The sequence below is a fragment of the Eleutherodactylus coqui genome, chromosome 1 (genome assembly GCF_035609145.1).
Source record: "Eleutherodactylus coqui strain aEleCoq1 chromosome 1, aEleCoq1.hap1, whole genome shotgun sequence".
Classification (NCBI taxonomy): Eukaryota; Metazoa; Chordata; class Amphibia; order Anura; family Eleutherodactylidae; genus Eleutherodactylus; species Eleutherodactylus coqui.
In genome coordinates this window covers 243,945,969-243,968,170 of record NC_089837.1, presented here as the reverse complement: position 1 = coordinate 243,968,170, position 22,202 = coordinate 243,945,969, and the positions used below count along the sequence as shown (strand labels likewise).

The window sequence follows — 22,202 nt, the reverse complement described above, 5'->3', positions numbered from 1 at the left end:
GTATAGTTTTCATACCTTTCATTTCTAATCCCCAGCAAATCTCTTCCACTTAACATGTATCTGTCAGCCTGGTATAAACTATTTCCGTGTCGATTTTTATGAAAATGATAATAAAGTACTCCTTTGGATGATAACAAACACAGTGATTAGCATTTCAATGATGATACAAGCAGTTATGAATACAACAAGACAACATTATTTGCATTTAAATATAGATTTATAAATGACAGGTATGGTCTATTGTTCACATGGGATTTGTTATTCTTCACATGTTGTTCATATTCCCAGCAATGTATTTTAATGTTAATTTCTACAACAAAGTCATTAAATTGAGCAGTCCTTACCAGATACAGCCAGTAGCGTGCTAGCATCAACCGGGATGGCCCATTGTGCTATTCCCAGAACAAATAGCTCTCTCCACGCATCTTCCAGGAGCATCAGCTGCCACACAATGTATGAATGATAGGTTTAGAAGTACATCAGCCACGCATACCGCTCTTATTTCAGGATCCCTTTGCTTGCTCTTTAGAACTCTTTAGAGCTGAATATTTTACCTCAATTATGTTTTGTTAATGATACTGAGGATGCACTGTGCTGCGGAGATCAGACACGACTGTATCTATAATAGTTCCCCTCCAAACTAAATTGCCTCTAAAGTATGAAATTTCTCATTTAAGGAAACAAATATTCCGGATCGAAAGAACAACACAATCTATATAGAACAGTTATATGTGGGATAATATGCAGTGTAATTAAATACTAAAAGTGAGGGAAGGGTGAAGCTTTAGAATATTTCGGATGGAATACAATTGCATTTTGTTGCGGGGCTCAGATAAAAAGACAAAAAGCAAAACAATGAACAAAAATGAAATGATACTACCAGTAGTAGTTACAGTAGCAGACATAATATGCTAGTGGAAGTTCATGAAGCTGCAAGCACCATTGTTCCAACTTCAGCTGACTACAAGGCCAGGTTTGTCAGGTCTGTACATTTGCAAATTCAAATTTAAATTTCTTTTCAGAATTTTTTGGGGGAAAACTGGAAAAAATCATAGAGGAGAAGGATAAAGCTTTCCTCCGCAGTGTAAAGTTTGAATCGGGCCTTAAAACAAACATACATATAATTTTTATTTTCTTTTAATTTATACGCTAACCCACAATTTTAATGTTTCAATTTTAATTTACATTTAGAAATTTCATAATTTTTCAGCAATTGTAGATTATGTATTTTTCTCCTTCAGTCAAAGTCTATCCTACAGAGATAAATCTGAAAATAACAAGACTACTTACACATTACAAGAGGGATCATCATTTCTGTGACATCTCATTGTTTAAATTATGATAGTCTAATTAACTTGACATATTATATGTTTACTCTATCTACGAGTTTATTGGGTTTCTATGAAAAAAACAACTTCCTTTATCAAATTCTAGTTTCATAATTTAGTTTAATCTGAATAAATGATGGTAAAAAATAGTATATTAAATAAAAGCAACGTAAAAATAATAAAATAAAAACTACAAAACCCAAATAAGATTTAATTAGCTCTTACCTGATCTTGCAAAGACAAAGTGGAGAAAGCAGGCACACTCTTAGCCCATTTAATGCTCATGAAAAGAAGCCGAGCAGCAGATTCACATACTGATTCTGTAGCCACTTCATAGAGGTATAGGGGAGCTCCGTTTACCTCGTGAGGATACTAGAAAAAGTTATATTGTTTTTGCATTGCTGTTAGTCTTATTATGCATTAATAATATTCCTGGGCTTTACAATCTAATGAAAAAAAGAAACAGTGCTACGTATGGGCTATACATCTGAAGGGTACTTTATTGTATTTGACTTCATTGAACATAACAGTTACCACATAACTAAAATATAGCATGCATCAAGTTGAATTAAAGGGAACACGCTGTCCAAACTGCAGGGATATTATAGAGCATATAGGGCTGAGCAGATTGTATATAGTCTTATGGGGAAAGATTCAGTATAACTTGTATTTTATTTATTTACGTACCTGCTCATTCTGAGTTGAATAGTCTAATAAGCGGCCCTAACAGTAATTGCCAGCTATTTCTGTATGTACAGTCAATCACAGATAGCTGTCAGTCACTTGTAGGCCCACCTATTGGACTGTTAAGCCCAGAATGAGTGGAAGTTTAAACCTTTAAACATTTTATTATGAATAGCTTGTTCTATATAGTACTAATTAGAGATGAGTGAGCGTACTCGGCCATGCCCCTTTTTCGCCCGAGTACCACGATTTTCGAGTACTTCCGTACTCGGGCGAAAAGATTCGGGGGGCGCCGTGGGTGAGTGGGGGGGGGGGGTTGCAGCGGGGAGTGGGGGGGAGAGGGAGAGAGAGAGGGCTCCCCCGTGTTCCCCGCTGCTATCCCCCGCGCCACCACACCTCCCCCCGCCCCCCAGGATGCCCCCTGAATCTTTTCACCCGAGTACGGAAGTACTCGAAAATCGCGGTGCTTGATCGAGTAATTACTCGAAACAAGTACGTTCGCTCATCTCTAGTACTAATTATGACTATCATGCCTTTCAATGAAATATTACTGTTGGTGCCAACACTTTCTGTAGAAGTGATCATGCTGAATTAAAACAATCCATACAGATTCAGTATGGTCACATTCCTTCATTGCAGGGCACCCCAGAGCTCATTAATTGATACTTACAATGGAAGACTCCCATTTTCCTCAGAAAATTCCTTTTAGGTTAACATAATACAGTTTTTTAGAGACACCATTTAGTAATGCTGTAGGTCTCCTTTGGGCGGTAGAACCACAGCAATTAATCATGGTATCTATCTATAGATGTTCAGAAGATCAGTATGGGCCAAAAACACATTTCACACATCATTGCTCCACCTCTACCAGCATGAACTTTTGATATCTGACAGGAAGGGTTCATTGATTCATGCTGCTTGTGCCAAATTCTGATCCTTTCATGAGCATGGTGTAACAGAATCTAGATTAATCTGCCCACGCAATATTTTTCTGTTGCTCAGTAATCCAATTGTTGTGCTCTTTTGCCAACTGAAGTCTTGCCTTTCTGATTCTCTTAGACAACAATGGTATTTTAACCCCTTAAAGACATGGCCTATTTTGACCATGAGGATGCAACGATTTGGGGGGAATTTTCATCCACACACTTCAAAAGCCATAACTTTTTTATTTTTCTGTCTGCAGGGCCGTATGAGGGCTTATTTTTTTGCATGACAAACTGTAGTTTGTAATGGTACCATTTTTGGGTACATATAATATATTGTAAAACTTATATACATTTTTTTCCGTAAGTTAGAGAGAAAAAACATCAATTGTGCTGTATATTTGCTTTTTTGTAATAAAGCATTAATTATGCAGCATAAATGACCTAATAACTTTTTTCTGCAAGCTGGTACAATTACGACCATACCAAAATTATAATTATTATTCTAGGTTTTTCCACTTTTGCACAATGAAACCCGTTTTTTGGGGAAATTATAATCTTTTTTTCATTATTGCAATCAAAGTCCCATAACTTTTTTATTATTTCATCGACGGAGCTCTGTGAGGTCTTGCTTTTTGCTTAATGAGCTGTAGTTTTTATTGTTACCATTTTGGGATACATACAGCTTTTTCTCTTATTGTGTTTTTTGGGTAGAGGAAATTAACAAAGTAAGCAGTTTGCCTCCGTATTATTAGAGGTTTTTGTTTTCAGTGCAGAATAAGTAGTGTGTTTAATTTATTGTACAGGTCTCTATGGATACGAGGATATCAAATATGTGGGATTTAAAAAAAAAAAAAATTCTATCCAAACATTCGAAAGTGTGCAAAAAAGTTTTTTTTTGTTTTTTTTACACTATTTTCATTTATTTTTTTATGCCCCTGTAGGGAACTTGAACCATAAAAGCTATGCTCGCTATGATAATGTATTGCAGTACTTCTCATCATAGGCTACGGTAGGCTAGGACACCAGTGTCTGGCATTCGATTGCCATGGCAACCTTTCAACCCTACACGATTACATGTTATTGTGTTATGTTGTATTTCTCTTGGTGTTGTGATAACTGTGGGCTTGATTTACTATTGAAAATGCACTAGTGTTTCACGCTTTGTAGCACATTCATCATGGGTTTTAGATAGTATAACCCTCTATTGGATTAAACACATGACAAACTCCAGTGACCCCAATGGGCCTTACTTAAATAGGGTCTGTCATTTTCCACTAAGGTGTTCAATGTATTGACGCTGCATTAGAGATGAGCGAACACGTTCGGCCCCGCCCCTTTTTCGCCCGAACACCGAACTTTGCGAACACCTCGGTGTTCGGGCGAAAAAGTTCGGGGGCCGCCGTGGCAGCGCGGGGGGGTGCGGCGGGGAGTGGGGGGGAGAGGGAGAGAGAGAGGGCTCCCCCCTGTTCCCCGCTACTGCCGCCCGCGCCGCCGCGCATCTCCCCGCCCCCCGGCGGCACCCGGACACTTACGCGCGAACACTCCAGTGTTCGCTAAAGCCGGTGTCCGGGTGCGGATGTGTCCGTTACGGACACGTTCGCTCATCTCTACGCTGCATGCATTGCTATTTATTCCTGTCAAATATGATGAAATCTGCAAAGGCAACTCTGAAAAGAGCCTTCAATGCAGATGAGAACACTACCTAAGACTAGTGTAAAATTATTAATTTACTTATCCATATTTTTACAAGTAATTTCTAGTCCTGCGTTTTTGGAAAAACTTCTTTAAATATTTATATGGTTGTTGAGCAATGGCCAAAACTTGCTGCAAATTGCTCTTCTAGAAAACTGCACTCTCCCAAGTCTTCCCACTTTGTAATTTTGGTTTATGGATTTGCATCTTAGTTAATTATGCTTCCTTTACTAGCTGCTGCTGGAACTTTAACTACCATATATCATCTATCTTTCCATATGTTGTCTAAACAACTGAAATACAAACATGAATAAAAATAAGTGCAGCCTCTTTGAAATCTATGGTTTTACACATAAGGACATAATACAAAGCATCTGGTCCTTAGAAGGTCTTAAAATTAGGACAACCTCATATAAATAAAACACATGACAGATTACACTGTCTTTATTTATTTTACAAATCTAGCCTAAAATGAAGTAGTGTGTGAAAAATTAAGTACACCCCATTAAACAATTTCTTGTAGAATCACCTTTAGGGCTTAGTCACACGGGCGCATCCGGGCGCCGATGCGCCCGTCTTCTGTATGAAGAAGATGGCCGCACTGCAGGTGCGGACGACCCTCTGCAGCGCCAGAAGAAAGAACACATGACCGGCAATGGAGCAATGGTTCTTTCTCCGCAACTGCAGTGCGGCCGTCTTATCCTGCAGGAAGACGGGCTCATCGGCGCCTGGATGCGCCCATAAGACTAAGCCCTAACAGTAATAACCTGATGTACTCATTTTCTATATGGCTTTTTCAGTCTCTCACATCATTCTGGAGGCATTTTGGCCCACAGCGTTGCTTCACTTCATTGAGGATTGTGGGCATTCATTTATGCGCAGCTCTCTTAAAACGACCCTCCAATTTTGGGACAAAATTCTGTCCTGGGAGACAGGGGGTATATTAACTGCCGTTGTTCTACTATGCTGCCACTTTGATCTACAGATTTCTTGCCTTGCTTTTGGCCGTCAAAGATGGTGGCAGCAATTTTCTAATTATCTAATCTACACTGTGCACTGCTCTGTGATTAGGCAGTGCTGATCACATGAGCAGCTCTAGCCAATCGGAGATCAGATACAATAGTATGTATCTATCACTGGCGCTACCAATGTACTGTGTGGTATTAGGTAGTCTGAAGATTTTGTCGACCATCTTAGATGGCAAAAAACAGGACCTTGAACTTTTTGTATTGGAGGTCACGGCAGAGAAGAACAATTCCAGGAAATATACCCCTTTTCTTCCAGACCCAGGACAGACTTTTTCCCGAAATTGGAGGGTTTGACTATGGTCCTGCCACAGCATTTCAGTTGGGTTGAGATCTGGACTTTAACTGGGCCGATGCAACACCTTCATTCATTTCTTTTTCAGCCATTCGGTTGTAGTTTTGCTGGTGTTCTTGCGACCATTCTCCTGTTGCATGGCCCAGTTTTGGACAAACTTTAGCTTTTGTATGGTTGGCCTCACATTTAACTCTAGAATACTTTAGTATACAGAGAAGTTTGTGGTCTAGTCAGTAAGCGCAAGGTGCACAGGTCATGTGAATGCAAAACAAGCCCAAATCATCACCCCTCCATGACCCTGCTTGACAGTTGGTATGAGATGTTTGTGGTGATATGTTATTGTTGGTTTTCGACAAATGTGGCGTTGTGCATTATGACCAAACATCTCCCATTAGTCTTGTCTGTGCAAACATCTCCACTTTGTTCCAGAAGTCTTATAGCTTGTTCAGATGCAAACTTAAGTTGTCAGAAAGAAGACGCTTTCATCTGGCAACCCTCCCAAACAAGTCACACTTGTTCATTCTCTTTCTAAATGTACTGTCATGAACTTAAACATTTAACATGTTCAGCGGCATTTAGAATCTGACATGTTGCTGTTGCATTTTCTTGCAATTTCTCTGAGCATTGCACAGTCTGACCCTAAAGTGAATTTGCTGGGACAGCCACTTCTGGGAAGATGGTCAGCTGTCTTGAATGTTTCCACTTCTGAACAATCTTTCCTACTGTAGAATGATGGGCTCTGAATTTTTGGGAAATGGCCTTCTAACCTTCCATGATTGCTGGAAAGCAACACTTCAGGGGTGTAGCTGGGGGAGAAGGCAGGGAATGTGCCCCGGGTGCAATAAAGAAGAAAGGCTACCACTGCACACTGCTATACTGCAGCCAACATGTTCCTAACAAAGGGGAGTCCTAGTGTTCCACTGCACATCCTCTGTCCTGTCCCACATACTAAGCAGCGGATCGCAGGCTCAACACTACAGTGCTGTCAGCCCCACAGACGCAGAGAGTGGGCAGCACTGAGGGTCTCTGGAAGTGCAGCATGATGTAGTGCAGGAGATGCTGTTCTTTTGCAGTGTATTACAGTGGGGCCCACTGAAGTATATAGCTGATTACAGTAGCTCAGTTCTCCTGACAAGCAGGCTGGGCCATTGGAGTCAGACAGTGCAAGCACCTATGTCAGTAAAGAAAACAGCAGTATATATAAATTTGGTATCAATGTAATTGTACTGACCTGCAGATTTACCTGAACATATTATTTATACTGCGCGGTGCATGCCGTAAAAAAAATTAGAATTGCAGATTTTGGTAATCTTGCCTCTAGAAAAAGTGAAATAAAAAGTGACCAAAATGTGATATGTTCCCAAAAATGGGATAAATGAAGACAAGAGCTCATCCTTCAAGAAACAGGCCCTTATAGAGCTCTATGGATAGAAAATTAAAAATTTTATGGCTCTAGGAATGTGACGACACAAAAAAAGTTTAAAACTATTAAAAGAATTGTTTTAAGTGTACAAAAATAGCAAAACATAAAAAACTGTATAAACTTGGTATCGCTGGAGTTATGCTCACCCAGAGAATAATATTCTCCCATTATTTATTCTGCATGCTGCACGTGGAAAAAATGAAATCCAAAAAACAATGGTGGAATGTCTTTTTTTCCCCCAATCCCCCCAAAATTATACAATATATTAGATATACCCCAAAAAGATAAAACGTTTCCTCCAAAAAACAGGCCCTCAGGCAGCTATGTGGATAAATTAAAAAGTTATGACTCTAGGAATGCATTGATGAAACAAATTTGAAAAATTGAGTTGGTCATTAAGGTGGGGAGGGGCACAGTAAACTGTATAAGTGGCCGGGCGCCAATCTCAATCTTTGCCCCAGGTGCAGGAAAACCTTGATATACTTCTTAAAAATTGTTTCTCTGGGATCATTGCTGATGTATTTCCTCTTTGGAATTATGTTAACAAATGCTTGAGTGCTCCAGACCAGCAAATTGCCAAAATGTCTGCATTTATAGAGGTGGGAACAGTTGCTGCTGATCAATTAATCAAGAGCATTTGATTAGGAGCACCTGTGTGTTGCTTAACCTTTTAATTGCTATGGATGCAGTAAGGCTGGGTTCACATGGGGCATAAATCTGGCGGAAATTTTGCGGAATGACCACACAGAAATACTGCGAGATTTCAGTGACAGAAATGCAAAACTCGCAATGTTACTTGCAGGTTTTGTAGTGTCTTTGCCACCTGCATTCCACTGCGGCAGTCTCTCCCAATAGAGAGGAGAGAGACCGCAACAGAGACGGCGATATTATTGACATTCCACGGCTTTGAATTCCGCATGGCATGTCAGTTTTAGCGCAGCTTGGCCACAACGGCTTCTCTGCAGCGTGTGGAAGAGATTTTTGCGAATCTCGTCCACTTTGCTGCTTTATCCCAGGATATAAATTGTGAATAGAATTTCCGTGCAGAAAGTCTGCACGAAAATTCCACAGCAATCCCGCCTCGTGTGAATCCAGCCTAAGGGTATACTTATTTTTTTCACACTGCTGCTGCATTTTGGTTTAGTTTTGTCCTTCTAGGACTAGCTGTTTTTTGTTATGTCCTGATATGTAAGACCATAGAATTAAAATAGGGCGTACCTCATTTTTCTTATAACTGTATATTTTTGGGACTAAAACTGTCAAATATACAATGTTGAATAGCTATAAATTATTTAAAGAGCTTTCCTTTTAGTGTTCTAAACTACTTGTATATTGCAGTATAACATTTTTAAAGTTAATTAAACTGCTTAATTTATTCACTAACAATAGTTTCTTTTTCATATTACTTTGTTGCAATCTGAACGTGTTCAACACATACTATTGTTGAAATTAAAATATTCACTTTGAGCATGACATTGTAAAACAATTATGTACACAGTGTAGTCTACAACCATGGAAACCAATAGGTCTGCATAGGAGCTGTATACACAAAATGGAAGGCTATGACTCAAGACTGGTTGAATTCTTTCAAAAACACTGCCACACCTGGACACATATTTTATGTGGTATGCAGCTCAGTCCTTTTCATTTCAATGGAACTGAAATGTATTACCATATATAACCAATGGGCAGGTGTGGAACTGCTTCTGGTAAAAAGTAGCTGTGTTTTTCGTATCCTGGACAAGCACTTTAACAATACAATAAAAAGATGAAAAGTTATGTCAGAATAGTTTATAGAAGGTAAAGCCCAGTAATTTACACTATTAGTAAACAAATATCAAAGGATTGGATGTACTGAGTACTAGGACAATTGCAAAGGTTTAACGTAGGATCCTACTATGATCCATGATATAAAGCTTACCTTTGGGGTTGGTTGAGCTAATCCAATTAATGTCTGTCTTTCAGGGGTGGTTGATACAGCCGCTAACTCTAGGTTATGAGGCTCCAGTTGGCTAACAGTAGTGAAAAAGGTAGGAGTTGGCAAAGCTGCTGATGGAAAGTGAGGAGTGGTTCCGTTGACATCCTTATGTCCTCTGAAATACAGAGCCACTTGCTTTCTTATGGTGGATGTTCTCGGTCCTCTTTCATGTTGAACGGCTGAAATCAATCCAGTAATCATCTTAGTACTAATCAAACTCATTTGGTAAATTGATGCAAAGAGCAGGCTCTTAGATACTTCAGTTCATTAAAAGGTTAAAATCATGAAAATCTTCCCTCATACTGTGTCCTTGAGAGAACATTTCTTCCTTATGATTTCCTTTTTTCTAAATAACGGTATTAATCTATATTTTACCAGAGCTATGTCAATCATTTTAATGTAGGCTTCTGTTCTTAAGCATAATGCTTTTGATTTTGCTTATGTAAAAAGATACCAGTGACTGTCTCGCTGATTGCTAAGAAAATCTTATAATTGGATTTTTTTCTTTTTGTAATATGAGCGACAATAGATGATTGTATATTTAGGCCAGAAATGATCACGTTTCCTATTAATGGGAACCAGACGTTTAGTGAGTATTTTAATTACCATCTTTATTCATGTTGACTTCTAAACACTTCTTGAGGCGACATGCTCGACATTGATTTCTATGTGTCTTGTCCACTGGACACCCACCCTGTACAGAGCAAAAAAGATTAAGTTTGTGTATTGTGGAAAACCGTAGATTTTCAGTTAAATTTTGACAAATACAAATGTTAACATTTCAGTCAAGATCTTAAAATATCTTAAAATACCTACAGGGAAACCTTTCTAAAAGGCCACCTCTTTTAGAAGACCAACCTTTAGACCAGATTTCCTGATATAGATTGTTAGTTCCACTATATGTCATATATAGTGGCCATCTTTTTTGTGAAAGCCACGACCTCAAAAGATCTTTTTTTCAATTAAAATGTGGTTGGTCATTTCAAAGAATTTTGTTGATGTTGTATACACACCAGAATTGCTACTATGGAAAATGAGCACATTGGATAGAAATTTTACCGTTAACTAAGAGTGAAACAAAGCTAAGAAAGAGACCTGGCAGTTGACACAATTATTACTGCTTTGGGGCAACAGTGGGTATTATAAGCAAGGTCAATATTAACAAGGATAATAAAATATACTGCAGCATCTATTTGTCATATCAGTAGAGCAGCGTGAATAAAATCACTCTTTAAGGCCTTAGTCAGACAGGGGTTTTTAGCCGCGATTTGCGCATGCACATGCGTCCGGCGATTTTATAAAACCATTGCTTTGCAATGGTATCGGACACATGAGCGCTTTTTATGCGCTCGTCCGATAAATTATAGAACAAAAAATCGCAGATCGCACCTATCTGCGATTCCTGTTCTCTTCTCTATAAGCGCCGACCCCATTGAGAACATATAGAAGACAAATCATTCTTCTCTGCCACAGCTGTAACAGCTGTGGCAGAGAAGAACGATGTTTGCCCATTGAATTCAATGGAGCGGCAATACAGCCGCTCCATTGAAAGCAATGGGCTGCCGGCGTGCGCGGGGTGAATTGTCAGGAAGGGGTTAAATATATAAGCCCTTCCCTGCAATTCATCCTAAAATGTGTTAAAATAAAAAAAAATTGTATACTCACCTTTCCGCTGCAGCCGGAGTCCAGCCGCGGCCGCTGTCAGTTCTCCTGAACTGCTTCTCGGCACTATTCAGCCGGCGGGGCTTTAAAATCCCCGCCTGCTGAATGATCTGCCTCTGATTGGTCACAGCCCTGACCAATCAGAGGCCGGTTTCACTCACACACCCATTCATGAATTCATGAATGGGTGAGTGACTGCTGCCTCTCAGCGCTGAGCCAATCAGGGGCAGGTCTGACTCACATCCATTCATGAATTCATGAATGGGTGTGAGTGAGGCATGCCTCTGATTGGCTCAGCGCTGAGCCAATCAGGGGGCAGGTCTGACTCACACCCCCTTCCCACCCACTGCAGGACGGCCGCACGGAGCTCCGGCTGCCGGGAGAAGGTGAGTATACAATTTTTTTTTATTTTAACACATTTTAGGATGAATTGCAGGGAAGGGCTTATATATTTAAGCCCTTACCGACAATTCATCCCGGGCTCGCCCGCAGCGCATTGCTTTAAATTGAGGCGGCTCTATTGCCGTCTCCATTCAATGCAATGCGCTGGACAGCTCCGGCCCGTTTCTAATGAAACGCGGCTAGGAGCAGATTTGCGGGCGATTTGCGGGCGACTTGCGCGCACCGGTCACGCGATTTGCGGATGCGCATCCGTCATGCGATCCGCAAATCGCGTGAAAAAACGCCCGTCTGACTAAGGCCTAAGGAAGAAGTACTGTGCTACTTATCAATCATTGAGTTTTATACAGTATTTCATAGAGCAATTTGCATACATTTTTATATTATACAAAAAGATCTTCGCCTTAGAAAGTGAAAAGTCAGTAAACTAGAAAACATCACTACCACTCAAATGCTGGTGATGATGTGCATATAGACAAGGATTACAGGTGTTTCATGTTTTCTATCTTCTAGCATTCGCTTTTGAAATTGATGATCGGATACAGGTCTGATAAGCATCGTTCAGAATGTAGTAATATAATAGTAAAAAAAAATCTCTGGTAAGGAAAGGAGGTATCCCTTTACCTAGTTAAACTCGTTTTATGTACAAAAACAATTGTCAAAAACCAAGCTGATCTGTATACTTAATTGTATGTTATATGAAACGTGTCAGTTTAATTGTAATGTGAACCCTTCAATCTTGCTTTCAATAAAAAAATAATGTTCAAAAAGAAAAAAGATCGAAGACAGTTTTTTATAGTTGTTTCTATTTCAGCATTTGTGCAGGATATTGCTTGTATCAAGTGGTCCACTGTGTACTATGTAAAGAGACTATGTAGTGACAGCTATTGAATGACAGCTGAGAGCTGCCCCTGATTGGTCCCTGCACTGAGCCAATCAGAGGCAGCACTCACTAACCCATTCTAGAATTCATGAATGGGTGAGTGAGAGCTGCCTCTGACTGGTGAGGGCTGTGACCAATCAGAGGCAGCCCATTCAGCAGGCGAGGATTTTAAATCCCTGCCTGCTGAATACTACTCAGAGCAGTTCAGGAGAACTGCCGGCCGGCCGCGGCTGAACTCCGTCTGCAGGGACAAGGTGAGTATAGATTTTTTTTTAATTTTTACACATTTTTGGATGATTTTCAGGGAAGGGCTTATATTTTTAAGCCTTTCCCGAAAATTCATCCTGCGCTCGCCGGCAGCCCATTGCCGACTCCATTGAATTCAATGGGCAAACATCATTCTTCTCTGCCACAGCTGTTACAGAGGAGAATGATTTGTGTAGTATATGTTCTCAATGGGGTCGGCGCTGCTGCCGCCGGCCCCATTGAGCGCATGTAGAGAACACAAGGAATCGCAGATTTCTTGTGTCCTATAATTTATCGGACAAATGCATAAAAAGTGCCCATGTGTCCGATACCATTGCAAAGCAATGGTTCTAAAAGATCGCAGATCGCATGCGCAAATCGCAGGAAAAATCGCCCGTGTGACCGAGGCCTTAAAGTGACTGTCTAGGCCTGGAGAAACAAAAATGGCCACATCAGCTTTTTGTACTGCCTGATGCACACTGTGCACTAGTATACATCATTAGTTTAAGACACTACACCTGCTTTGATTGACCAGTGTTGCCAATGTGAGCAGTATTGGCCAGTAGGAGCAGCATTTAGTGTCTTGGACTATCAAGACATGCTATGCATGGTGTGCATCAGATAGTCAGAGAAGTGGTTCAGCCATCTTTGTTTCCCAGGCCCAATGGATCGCTTTAAGCCTTAAAATATTTCTGAGAATATTCGTTGTTTAAAGACTTAAAGGCTATTTATACCTTTGCACTCCTTTTTTTCTTTAATCAATGTGTCTTTGGAAATGAAGACTTTTTGTAATTGGTTTTCATTAAAAATGTCTTATTGCTTGGTTTCTATGCTTGTATTATTTTCCAAGGCACTGCAGACTGGAGGACTGACAGATTTCCCTAATCCTTAAATGAGAGTAAACTGAGGGCAGATTCTCAGGCCCTCCCCTAGCTTGCTATCCTGTCTGTGAAGGAGTAGTTGTGAGTGGGGAACATTACACAACAGGGCATTTGTGAGACATGGCCACACAGGGGCTTTCTGGAGTAACAGGAGGAAATCAGCACATAGGCATTTGTAAGTTCATATGAGTCCTCCACACAGGGAAGTGAAGTCTATGAAAAGCTTATAGGTCATTGTTTATTGCAGTCACTCCAAGTAGTAAAAGAGGATAAAAAATTGTAATATGTCTGAAGGAAGAAACCTTATTACAGAGTGCTATATGACAATATTGGGAGATGTGGGAAGATATTTATCATCTCACTAGCTTCCATGCCCTACCATCCTGCACCTTTTAGTACTGTTTTGCTATGCTCAACTTACCATCCAGATCATAGTACAATTAGGATGTATTTTTTGTGAAGCTCATCTCACACCATCTGTCATTTCATCTAGAGATAGCTCTATACTCTGATCAACTACATTATGCTTATCTGTTGCACTACCACCACCAAACTATCTCTCACTAGGAAAGAGTAAAACCAGAGGCAGCATTGTATAGTGGTACTGGTGTATCTTGTCTCCACCGGAACTAGGGGTGGAGACATGGGTTGGCCTGGCTCACTGACAGGGAAGGTGCTGGTGACGCACCCATCAATGGATTGGCTGCTTCCCTAAGCATGTCTTGTGCTGGCTCCAGCTATGTAACCCATTAGTGGGGAATATCATTCCCCCAGCTGTCAGCAGATCATGTCCCTGATGGTTTTGCATTGTCGCTTGTCTTGCTTCTCACCCCCAGTAGTGTTGAAGCTCAATTTGCCTTGTGTTCCCCCAGCAGACAGTGAATGATCAGTATCATGGGGTGTTAGTCGCCTCAGGTTGTAGTTGATGTGCTCCATGACAAGTTTGCTCATCGCAGAGAGTGAGAGTGGGTGAGGGTGAGACTACCGCCGTGGTAAGTAGCGCTGCAAGAGGAGTGGAGCAGCAGCAGCGGGGAGCCTGAACGCACAGAAGCCACAATGGCACAAGGGACAGCGATGGGTTAATTGACAGAAGCTCGGAGGGGAAATGATGGGTGTCCATCTGGGAAAGTTAGTGCAGGCACCAGGAAGAAACTTACAGGAGGGTGCAGGAGAGATAACGTTACACCGCTGAGAAAATTACCAGCAGGGTCAGCATTGCAGAATGATGGGGAGCCTGTCAATGCAGTGCTGGGGCCATTCCAGCATCAGCAAATGCACTGCTGGGAGCGTCACTAGCACCTTCTCTGTGACTGAGTCAGGCCAATCCATGTCTCACCTAGTTCTGGTGGGGACAAGATACACCAGTACCTTGTATAGTATTATTGAGTAGGTGTGTCTACAAAGTGTCTGACAGAGGAGAGGGAATCTGAGCTTGTGCTCATGAGTGCTGGGATGTATAAGGCGTTTTAAGTGCATGAGAATGAAAATGCAGAGCAAAAAACAAAGGAGTGAATCTTTTTTTTTTGCAGGGACTTAGTACAATACATGTGTATTGATATTTCATGCACAAAGGTTTCCATCACCTTTAAGAACAATTCACTGAGTCTTTCACCATACCTCTATTATTATAGCCTTTCTACTATATTCTCTACTTTTGGTATTAAGGGTTGATAGCTTTAACACCGCACAACAACCATGGAAAAATATAACTGTTTCTGTAGAAAAAAAAACCTGACATTTTCTTCTACCCTCAGACAGGCTTTCAGTTTCACATCAATCCCATAATGCATTAGCATAGCATTAGCTGAGACTATACCATGCTTGCTGGGGGGAGAGCTTAATTATCAATTCCTTATGTGTTCACCTAGATAAACTAGAGACCATATGTATAACATCAGGAGGATGAGCTGTGATCTCCTCTATTATAACTGTGTGAAATGAGCCATGTGATCATCATCAGTAAGTATGATTGCCTGTATGATTAACTGTAAGCAGTTTATGTGGTAGATCAATGTAATAGCATCACAGACTGAGAATCTGACTAAAGAATTAACCAATTACACAAAGGAGATGTGAGCTGGCCAGAATTGAAATTATATGACCATCTGAGGAAAAACAGGCTGGAAGTTTCAGACAGAAATAAATAAATAACCAAGATAACACTAGCTTACTTATAGCTAAAAAATCACTAGTGTGGCCCTTTCAAGATATTGAGAAATAACCAGTGAGGAAACAAGATAATAGGAACTCTTCCATAAATATCCAATTTTATATATCCTATATGGTGATGAGCGAACTTTTGAAAAGTTTGGTTTGGGCTATTTGCCAAATTTCAGCAAAAAGTTTGGTTCAGTCCGAATTAGTTTGAATGGAACCGCAACTTTACCAATAATTCTAAACGGCTGTATGACACTGTTTAAGAGCCATAAAAGATGTGTATAACGCTCTTAGGTCATCTAAGAGCGTTATCTAAGTATTTTTGTGCTGTTTTTAAGGCACATTTTATGAAAAACTTAGAAAGGAAGATTCTCCTCAATTAAGATAAAGAAAAATTTTAGTTTGTTCACCCAAGCTATATTGTCCAAGGTTCAGGATCACGCAGATCCAAACTTTTGCCAAAGTTTGACTTAAAACAATGTTTGACTGTTTTGGTTCACTTAAGACTAATCCCGCAACTCCACTGAATTATACATGGATGCTCAGTCCACTGTGACCTTCAAGATGAGTCCAATCCATAGCTTAAATGAACCTCAAACCAAAACCATCTCACTAATCTAATAGAGTTGATCCATAGTCTGTAATACTGCTTTGTGTCACTTTATAGGTGCTCTAGATACCACAGTATGATATGGACTGTGGAGTTGAAGTCCAGAAGATATGGTCCTTTAGGCATACTAATATGTCTCATTGCTATAATTACTCATGGTCAGTGAAGAATTATATTATATTCAAGAAGTGCTACCCAGTCCTTGTAGGCCCCCTGTTTGGTGCAGTGTGGTGCTCCATCTAATGCCATATTATAGAAGTGTCTCTTCCTAAAGAGATCTAAAAGTGCAGTGCTAGGATTCTGTAAAACTTGGAGGTTGTAGAAAACCATTATATGCCTATGGGCATCAGGAATTATGCTTAGTATTAGAGTTGAGCGAACGTACTCTGCCGAGCTTGATGATCGTTCGAGTATTACCGTACTCGATGGTGCTCGTTACTCAAACGAGCATCACGCCATGTTCGACCCCGCCCCATTTTTGGCTCCTCCCCACTGTCACGTACCTGTTTTGGCCCCTCCCCACCGTGCCGCAGCACGCGTCAATGGCAAATTTTTTGGCTGGCAGGCAGGAGGGGAGAGAGAGAGAGAGAGAGAGAGAGAGAGAGAACACACGAACCAAGAAAAAAAAAAGCTTGGGACCCGGCGTTCCACATACAAAAATGCTTGAGTCTCCCATTGTAGTCAATGGGGTTCGTTACTCAAGTAGAGCTCTCGAATTTTACGAAAAGCTTGACTCGAATAACGCGGACCCGAGCACTTGGGTGCTCGCTCATCTCTAACTTAGTATGTCTTCCCTGAATTTTATTTCTTGAAGATAAATAAACAGTCAAAACATGAACCTAGACCTAAACAGGGGAAAATACAACCCTGGAAACATTCAAAATGCTTAAACCTACCTATCCTACAGGTCACTATATCTATGCACCTAGGTAGTATGCGTCTGAAGATGTGTGTAGACCTAAAAGTTATAGAACAAGGTGTCTAAATAACTCATTATAGTACTCGTAGTGTCAGTCCGCTAGTCCTATTATGTAGCCACTTGTGGAAATAAATAGTTGACAATCATATCATGCTGTTTTTCATTCTTTTTTTTTTTTTTACTACATTCAGTATCCGTGAAACACGAGTAAAACATATCAGATTTACAGCTAAGCAAAACACGCAGTTCCCAGTATATGTATCACATAGCTTATAGCATTAAGCAGAAGAACAATACAGTGAGGTCATTTCTTAACATCTCTTGAGATATACAAAAGGCAAGAACACATTTCTTTTTGCATTCATTGTTTTCTGAGCATTAGCTTTATGTCTTCTATAGTTATTATATGTGAGTGGTGAAACTACAATCTGCTTATACGGCCTCTGTGAATGCTGTGATAAGCTATATTTTTGGTATGCCATGTAAAACTCTAAAAGTAGCTTAGATGAAATAAGTAAGTGATATCAAAATGTTTTACCTAAAGAATTTAAAAAAAAAGTTTCTACACAGTTCAAGATGAAATACATTATGAAAGAGTTTTGGTTTACTGTTAAATTTGCTTTTAAACATTTTATGGAGATCATTTTATTTGGAGGCCCAAATCACAAATGTTACATACATTTATAACGGTTGCCATGTTCAAGTGCTGTGTCCCCACGAAGTCAGCATGTTCCAATAGTTTGACTCTTTTTGCGTGCGAATTTCCCATTCATCTCTATGGGGGATGTGTGCAGAAAAAGTCAAGCTGCTGATTATGCAGGGACACAACGTTGGAATGGGGCACATGATGAGTATGAATGATACCTCCCCAGAGTTTATGGGGCTCAAAGGTGATGACTAGAGATGAGCGAGTATACTTGCTAAGGCACGTTACTCGAGCGAGTAGTGCCTTAGCCGAGTACCTCCCCGCTCGTCTCCAAAGATTCGGGGCCGGCGGCGGGGGGGGGGAGCGGCAGGGGAGAGCGGGGAGGAACGGAGGGGAGATCTCTCTCTCCCTCTCTCCCCCCCGCTCCCCGTCGCAACTCACCTGTCACCCGCGCCGGCCCCCGAATCTTTAGGGACGAGCGGGGAGATACTATTGATAACCGCAGCACAGAGATCGTTTAGGGTATGTTCACACATAGTGTAGTCACGGTGTATTTTCCAGCATGGATTTTCCTGCAGAAAAAAACAGCATGTTACACTATAAGCAATGTGGATGACATTTTAAGAAATCTCATCCACGAGCCGCGGAAAACATCCACAGCGTGAATAGACCTGTGGTGCAGATTTTAAGTCAGCAACATGTCAATTCATGCTGCCATTTTTCACTGCAAATGTTATCTCCTCAAATGAATAGAGTGAAATCCGTAACAACATCCACAGCAAATTAGCATGCAACATAAATGGATTTTGCCACAAATTTTTTGTGGATTTCCAGCTTTCCTATGACGGAACTGTTCAGCCAGGGGATTCTCTTTTCCTGCTCCCATAACAGAGCAGGAACCCGAAACCCCAACGCAGATGTAAAAGCTGTCTCACATGTTGTGTTCAACTGCTAAAGGAGTTGTCCAACCCCATGAAATTTTTAAGATGCTTAAAATATATCCAGTTTGGACGTTTCCGTAAAGAGCTTTAGTCTAGATCTCTACCCATTTTGCATCACAAACATTTAGAGTAAGTTGTAGCTAGGCTTTAGTTTCCTTGGAATAAAGATCAAATGTACTGCCCCAGCTCTCAGTCTAAGTCCCCTGACTGAGGGTGAGTGATTTGTTTGTGCCAGTGGAATACAGCAGCTGGGGCATATGCCCACCCATAGTCCTAACCTAGCTACATGCCATGATGTGAACTACAGATTCCTGCAAACACCATGTTATTCAGTAAGCTATATGTGCAAAGGATTATGATGTGTATGGATGATGATTGCCTTGTTAATGCCCTTAAGGCTATATTTTTTTTTAAACTAATTTAAATTAGAGAGTGAAACATTTTTTATTCTATTATTTGTACATAACTGTGGATGCTGCCATCTTGCTTTTGCTACAGTTAAAGGGGTTGTCTATTAATGGCCTATCCTCAGTGCAGGTCATCAATAGTAGATCAGCGGGTGTTCCTCACCTGGGACCCCTGCCAACCAGCTGTTTGCTCGGCGGGAAGCAGACATCACTGTTGTTATGCAGTGGCCAGGCTTGGCATTGCAGGCCAAGTTCTCATTGATATGAATGAGAATTTGACCTACAATGCCAAGTCTGATCACTACAGTGGGAATGGAACTGTCTGCTTCCTGAAGAAATCAGCTAAAAACAAGAATACACTGGCCCAATGAACAGTTAATCAGCCGAATTCCTAGGTGGCAGACCTTTGCTGAACTATTATTGATGACCTGTCCTGAGGATAGGGCATCAATAGTTTACAAATGGATAATCCCTATTCACAGCATTTATAGATACTTTACAGCAGAACTCATGGACCATTCACATGATAATCATGGATCTGACCCACTGACTTCTATCAGGGAATATCGTGGATGTGCCCTGAGACGTGTGCAGATGTCGCTGTGCAGTGAGGAGGAGTAGATAAACTGTGTACATCACCTACTGTAAATTATGGATCATATACTATCTATATATAGGCATTACCTTTCATTGTAATGGTGATAATAAGTTGCTGAAATATCTTCTCTACAGAATAGGACATGTCAAACTGTAGGATATTAGGATTTTTTTAAATATAAACTATGACATAAAAAATAAAAAAAAAACACCAAAAATTCTTTAAAAATATGTTTAGCATAAAAACCCGAGTTATAGAATAGGTCATTTTTGCTCATACATCCCCTTTAAGCCTCGGTCAGACGAGCGTTTTTTCTGCACATGAATAGGCGCGCAAAAAGATTGCTCCTCGCGTGTGTAAAAAATTGTGTGACCGGGTGAATTCCAGCTATTTGAAGTAGCCCGTTCACACAATTGGAGGTGTGTGTTTTCCAGCTCCCTGAGGGCTCGGTCACAGGGGCGTTTTTTGGTCCGATCTGCAGACGCGCTTGCGATCTGCAGATCTATAGACCACATGTATCCCAATGAGAGCAGGCACATGTCCGCTTTTTATGCGGATGTGCGATAAATTATAGGACACAACGATTCGCAGAACGCACCTATCTGTGTTCTGCGAATCGTTGTGTTCTATATATGCACTTAATGTGGCCAGCAGCAGCAGCGCCGACCCCATTGAGAACATATACTGAAGATCGTTCTCCTCTGCCACAGCTGTGGCAGAGAAGAACGATGTTCGCCCATTGAATTCAATGGAGCCGACAATACAGCCGGCTCCATTGAAAGCAATGGGCTGACGGCAAGCGCTGGATAAATTTTTGGGGAAGGGCTTAAAATATAAGCCCTTCCCTGAAAAGCATCCTGCACATGTGTAAAAAAAAAAAAAATGTATACTCACCTTTTTCAAGCAGCCGGAGTTCAGCTGCGTACAGCCGGCAGTTCTCCTGAACTGCTCTGTGTAGTATTCAGCAGGCGGGGATTTAAAATCCTCGCCTGCTGAATGAGCTGCCTCTGATTGCTCACAGCCCTCACCAATCAGAGAAAGCTCTCACTCACCCATTCATGAATTCATGAATGGGTGAGTGCTGCCTCCGATTGGCTGAGCGTAGGGACCAATCAGAGGCAGCTCTCAGCTATTGAATGACAGCTGAATACTACACAGAGCAGTTCAGGAGAACTGCCGGCCAGACACAGCTGAACTCCGGCTGCAGGAAAAAGGTGAGTATACATTTTTTTTATTTTTACACATTTGCAGGATGCTTTTCAGGAAGGGGCTTATATTTAAAGCCCTTCCCCAAAAATTCATCCAGCGCTTGCCGGCAGCCCATTGCTTTCAATGGAGCCGGCTGTATTGCCGGCTCCATTGAATTTAATGGGCGAACATCGTTCTCCTCTGCCACAGCTGTGCCACAGCTGTGGCAGAGGACAGCGGGCAGCGCTCCTTTGATCGGGGCCCTTTCACTGAAAACGCTGCTAGGTGCAGCTTTTTCAGCAAATCGTCGGCCCCGGTCACGCAATTTGCGGATGTGCATCCGTTAATGCATCCGCAGATTGCGGGAAAAAAAGCCCGTGTGACCGAGGCCTTAGGCTGGGTTTACACGGGGCGGAATTGCAATTCCGCAGCATCTCAATTCTTTTCTCGTTTGTGCAGCAGCTTCTCTCCTCTCTATGTGGGAATGCCCACTATTCCCATGGAAATCTCGTGGTTTTTCTATGCGGCCATTCCGCTAAAATTCCGCCCCATGTGATCGCAGACTTAGAAGTCTCTGAAAAGCACGCGCCAAAGATAGGACAGGTCCTATCTCTCCTCTCAGCACGACCTTAGAGGTGCACATTATTGCCATGCTGTCCTATCTTTTACAAGTGCGAGTATTTTGTGCCTCCAAAACACGTACATGTGACCACTTTCATAGGAAAGCATTGGTTCTAATAGACAAAGTCTTTTTGCACGCCTATTCATGCGCAAAAATAACACTCGTCTGACCTCAGTCTTAAGCAGAAATTCTACAAGACTACTGCTGCTTAGTAACAACCAAAGCTAGAAGGCTGACTGCATAAAAATGAAGTTAGTTCCTTAATATCTATTTATCTGTCTACCTTTTTATGTTTATTGGAACTTTTAGCACAACAGTCTGCTGCAATAACCCCTCACAGGGGGAGGTGGCTTTAAAAAATGTACCTGGGAAGTACCGATGTACTTCTATTTTGTTTGATCTTACGCAGTATATATCAGAAAGCTGATAAATCAATAAAGGCTCTCACCCACTTACACTTTTAACTCTGCGATATCGCTGCGGTTTTTTTACGTGATTGCCAATGAGACTTTCTAATGTTAAAAACGCATCGCACAAAAATCGAAAGCACAAACCTGCAATGCGTTTTTAACACTAGAAAGCCCCATTGACAGTTGAGTTAAAAAAACGCTGCGATATCGTTAAAAAAATGCAAGTGGGTGTGAGCCGTAAGACTAAAGTTCCTTGTTTCAATACATTCCTCTTGGGTGTGT

General features: G+C 41.1%; 1 protein-coding gene across 1 annotated transcript in view; it reads right to left on the bottom strand.

Moving 5' to 3' along the window:
* NR2E1 (nuclear receptor subfamily 2 group E member 1) overlaps nt 1-22,202 on the bottom strand; it is a 34,822-nt gene that overhangs the window by 8,854 nt on the left and 3,766 nt on the right. Inside the window, exons 3-6 of the mRNA XM_066580925.1 lie at nt 9,958-10,045; nt 9,295-9,530; nt 1,554-1,700; nt 345-441 (exon numbers count right to left, since the gene is read on the bottom strand). Coding sequence (XP_066437022.1) covers nt 345-441; nt 1,554-1,700; nt 9,295-9,530; nt 9,958-10,045 — 568 coding nt within the window. The remainder of the gene's footprint in view (nt 1-344; nt 442-1,553; nt 1,701-9,294; nt 9,531-9,957; nt 10,046-22,202) is intronic.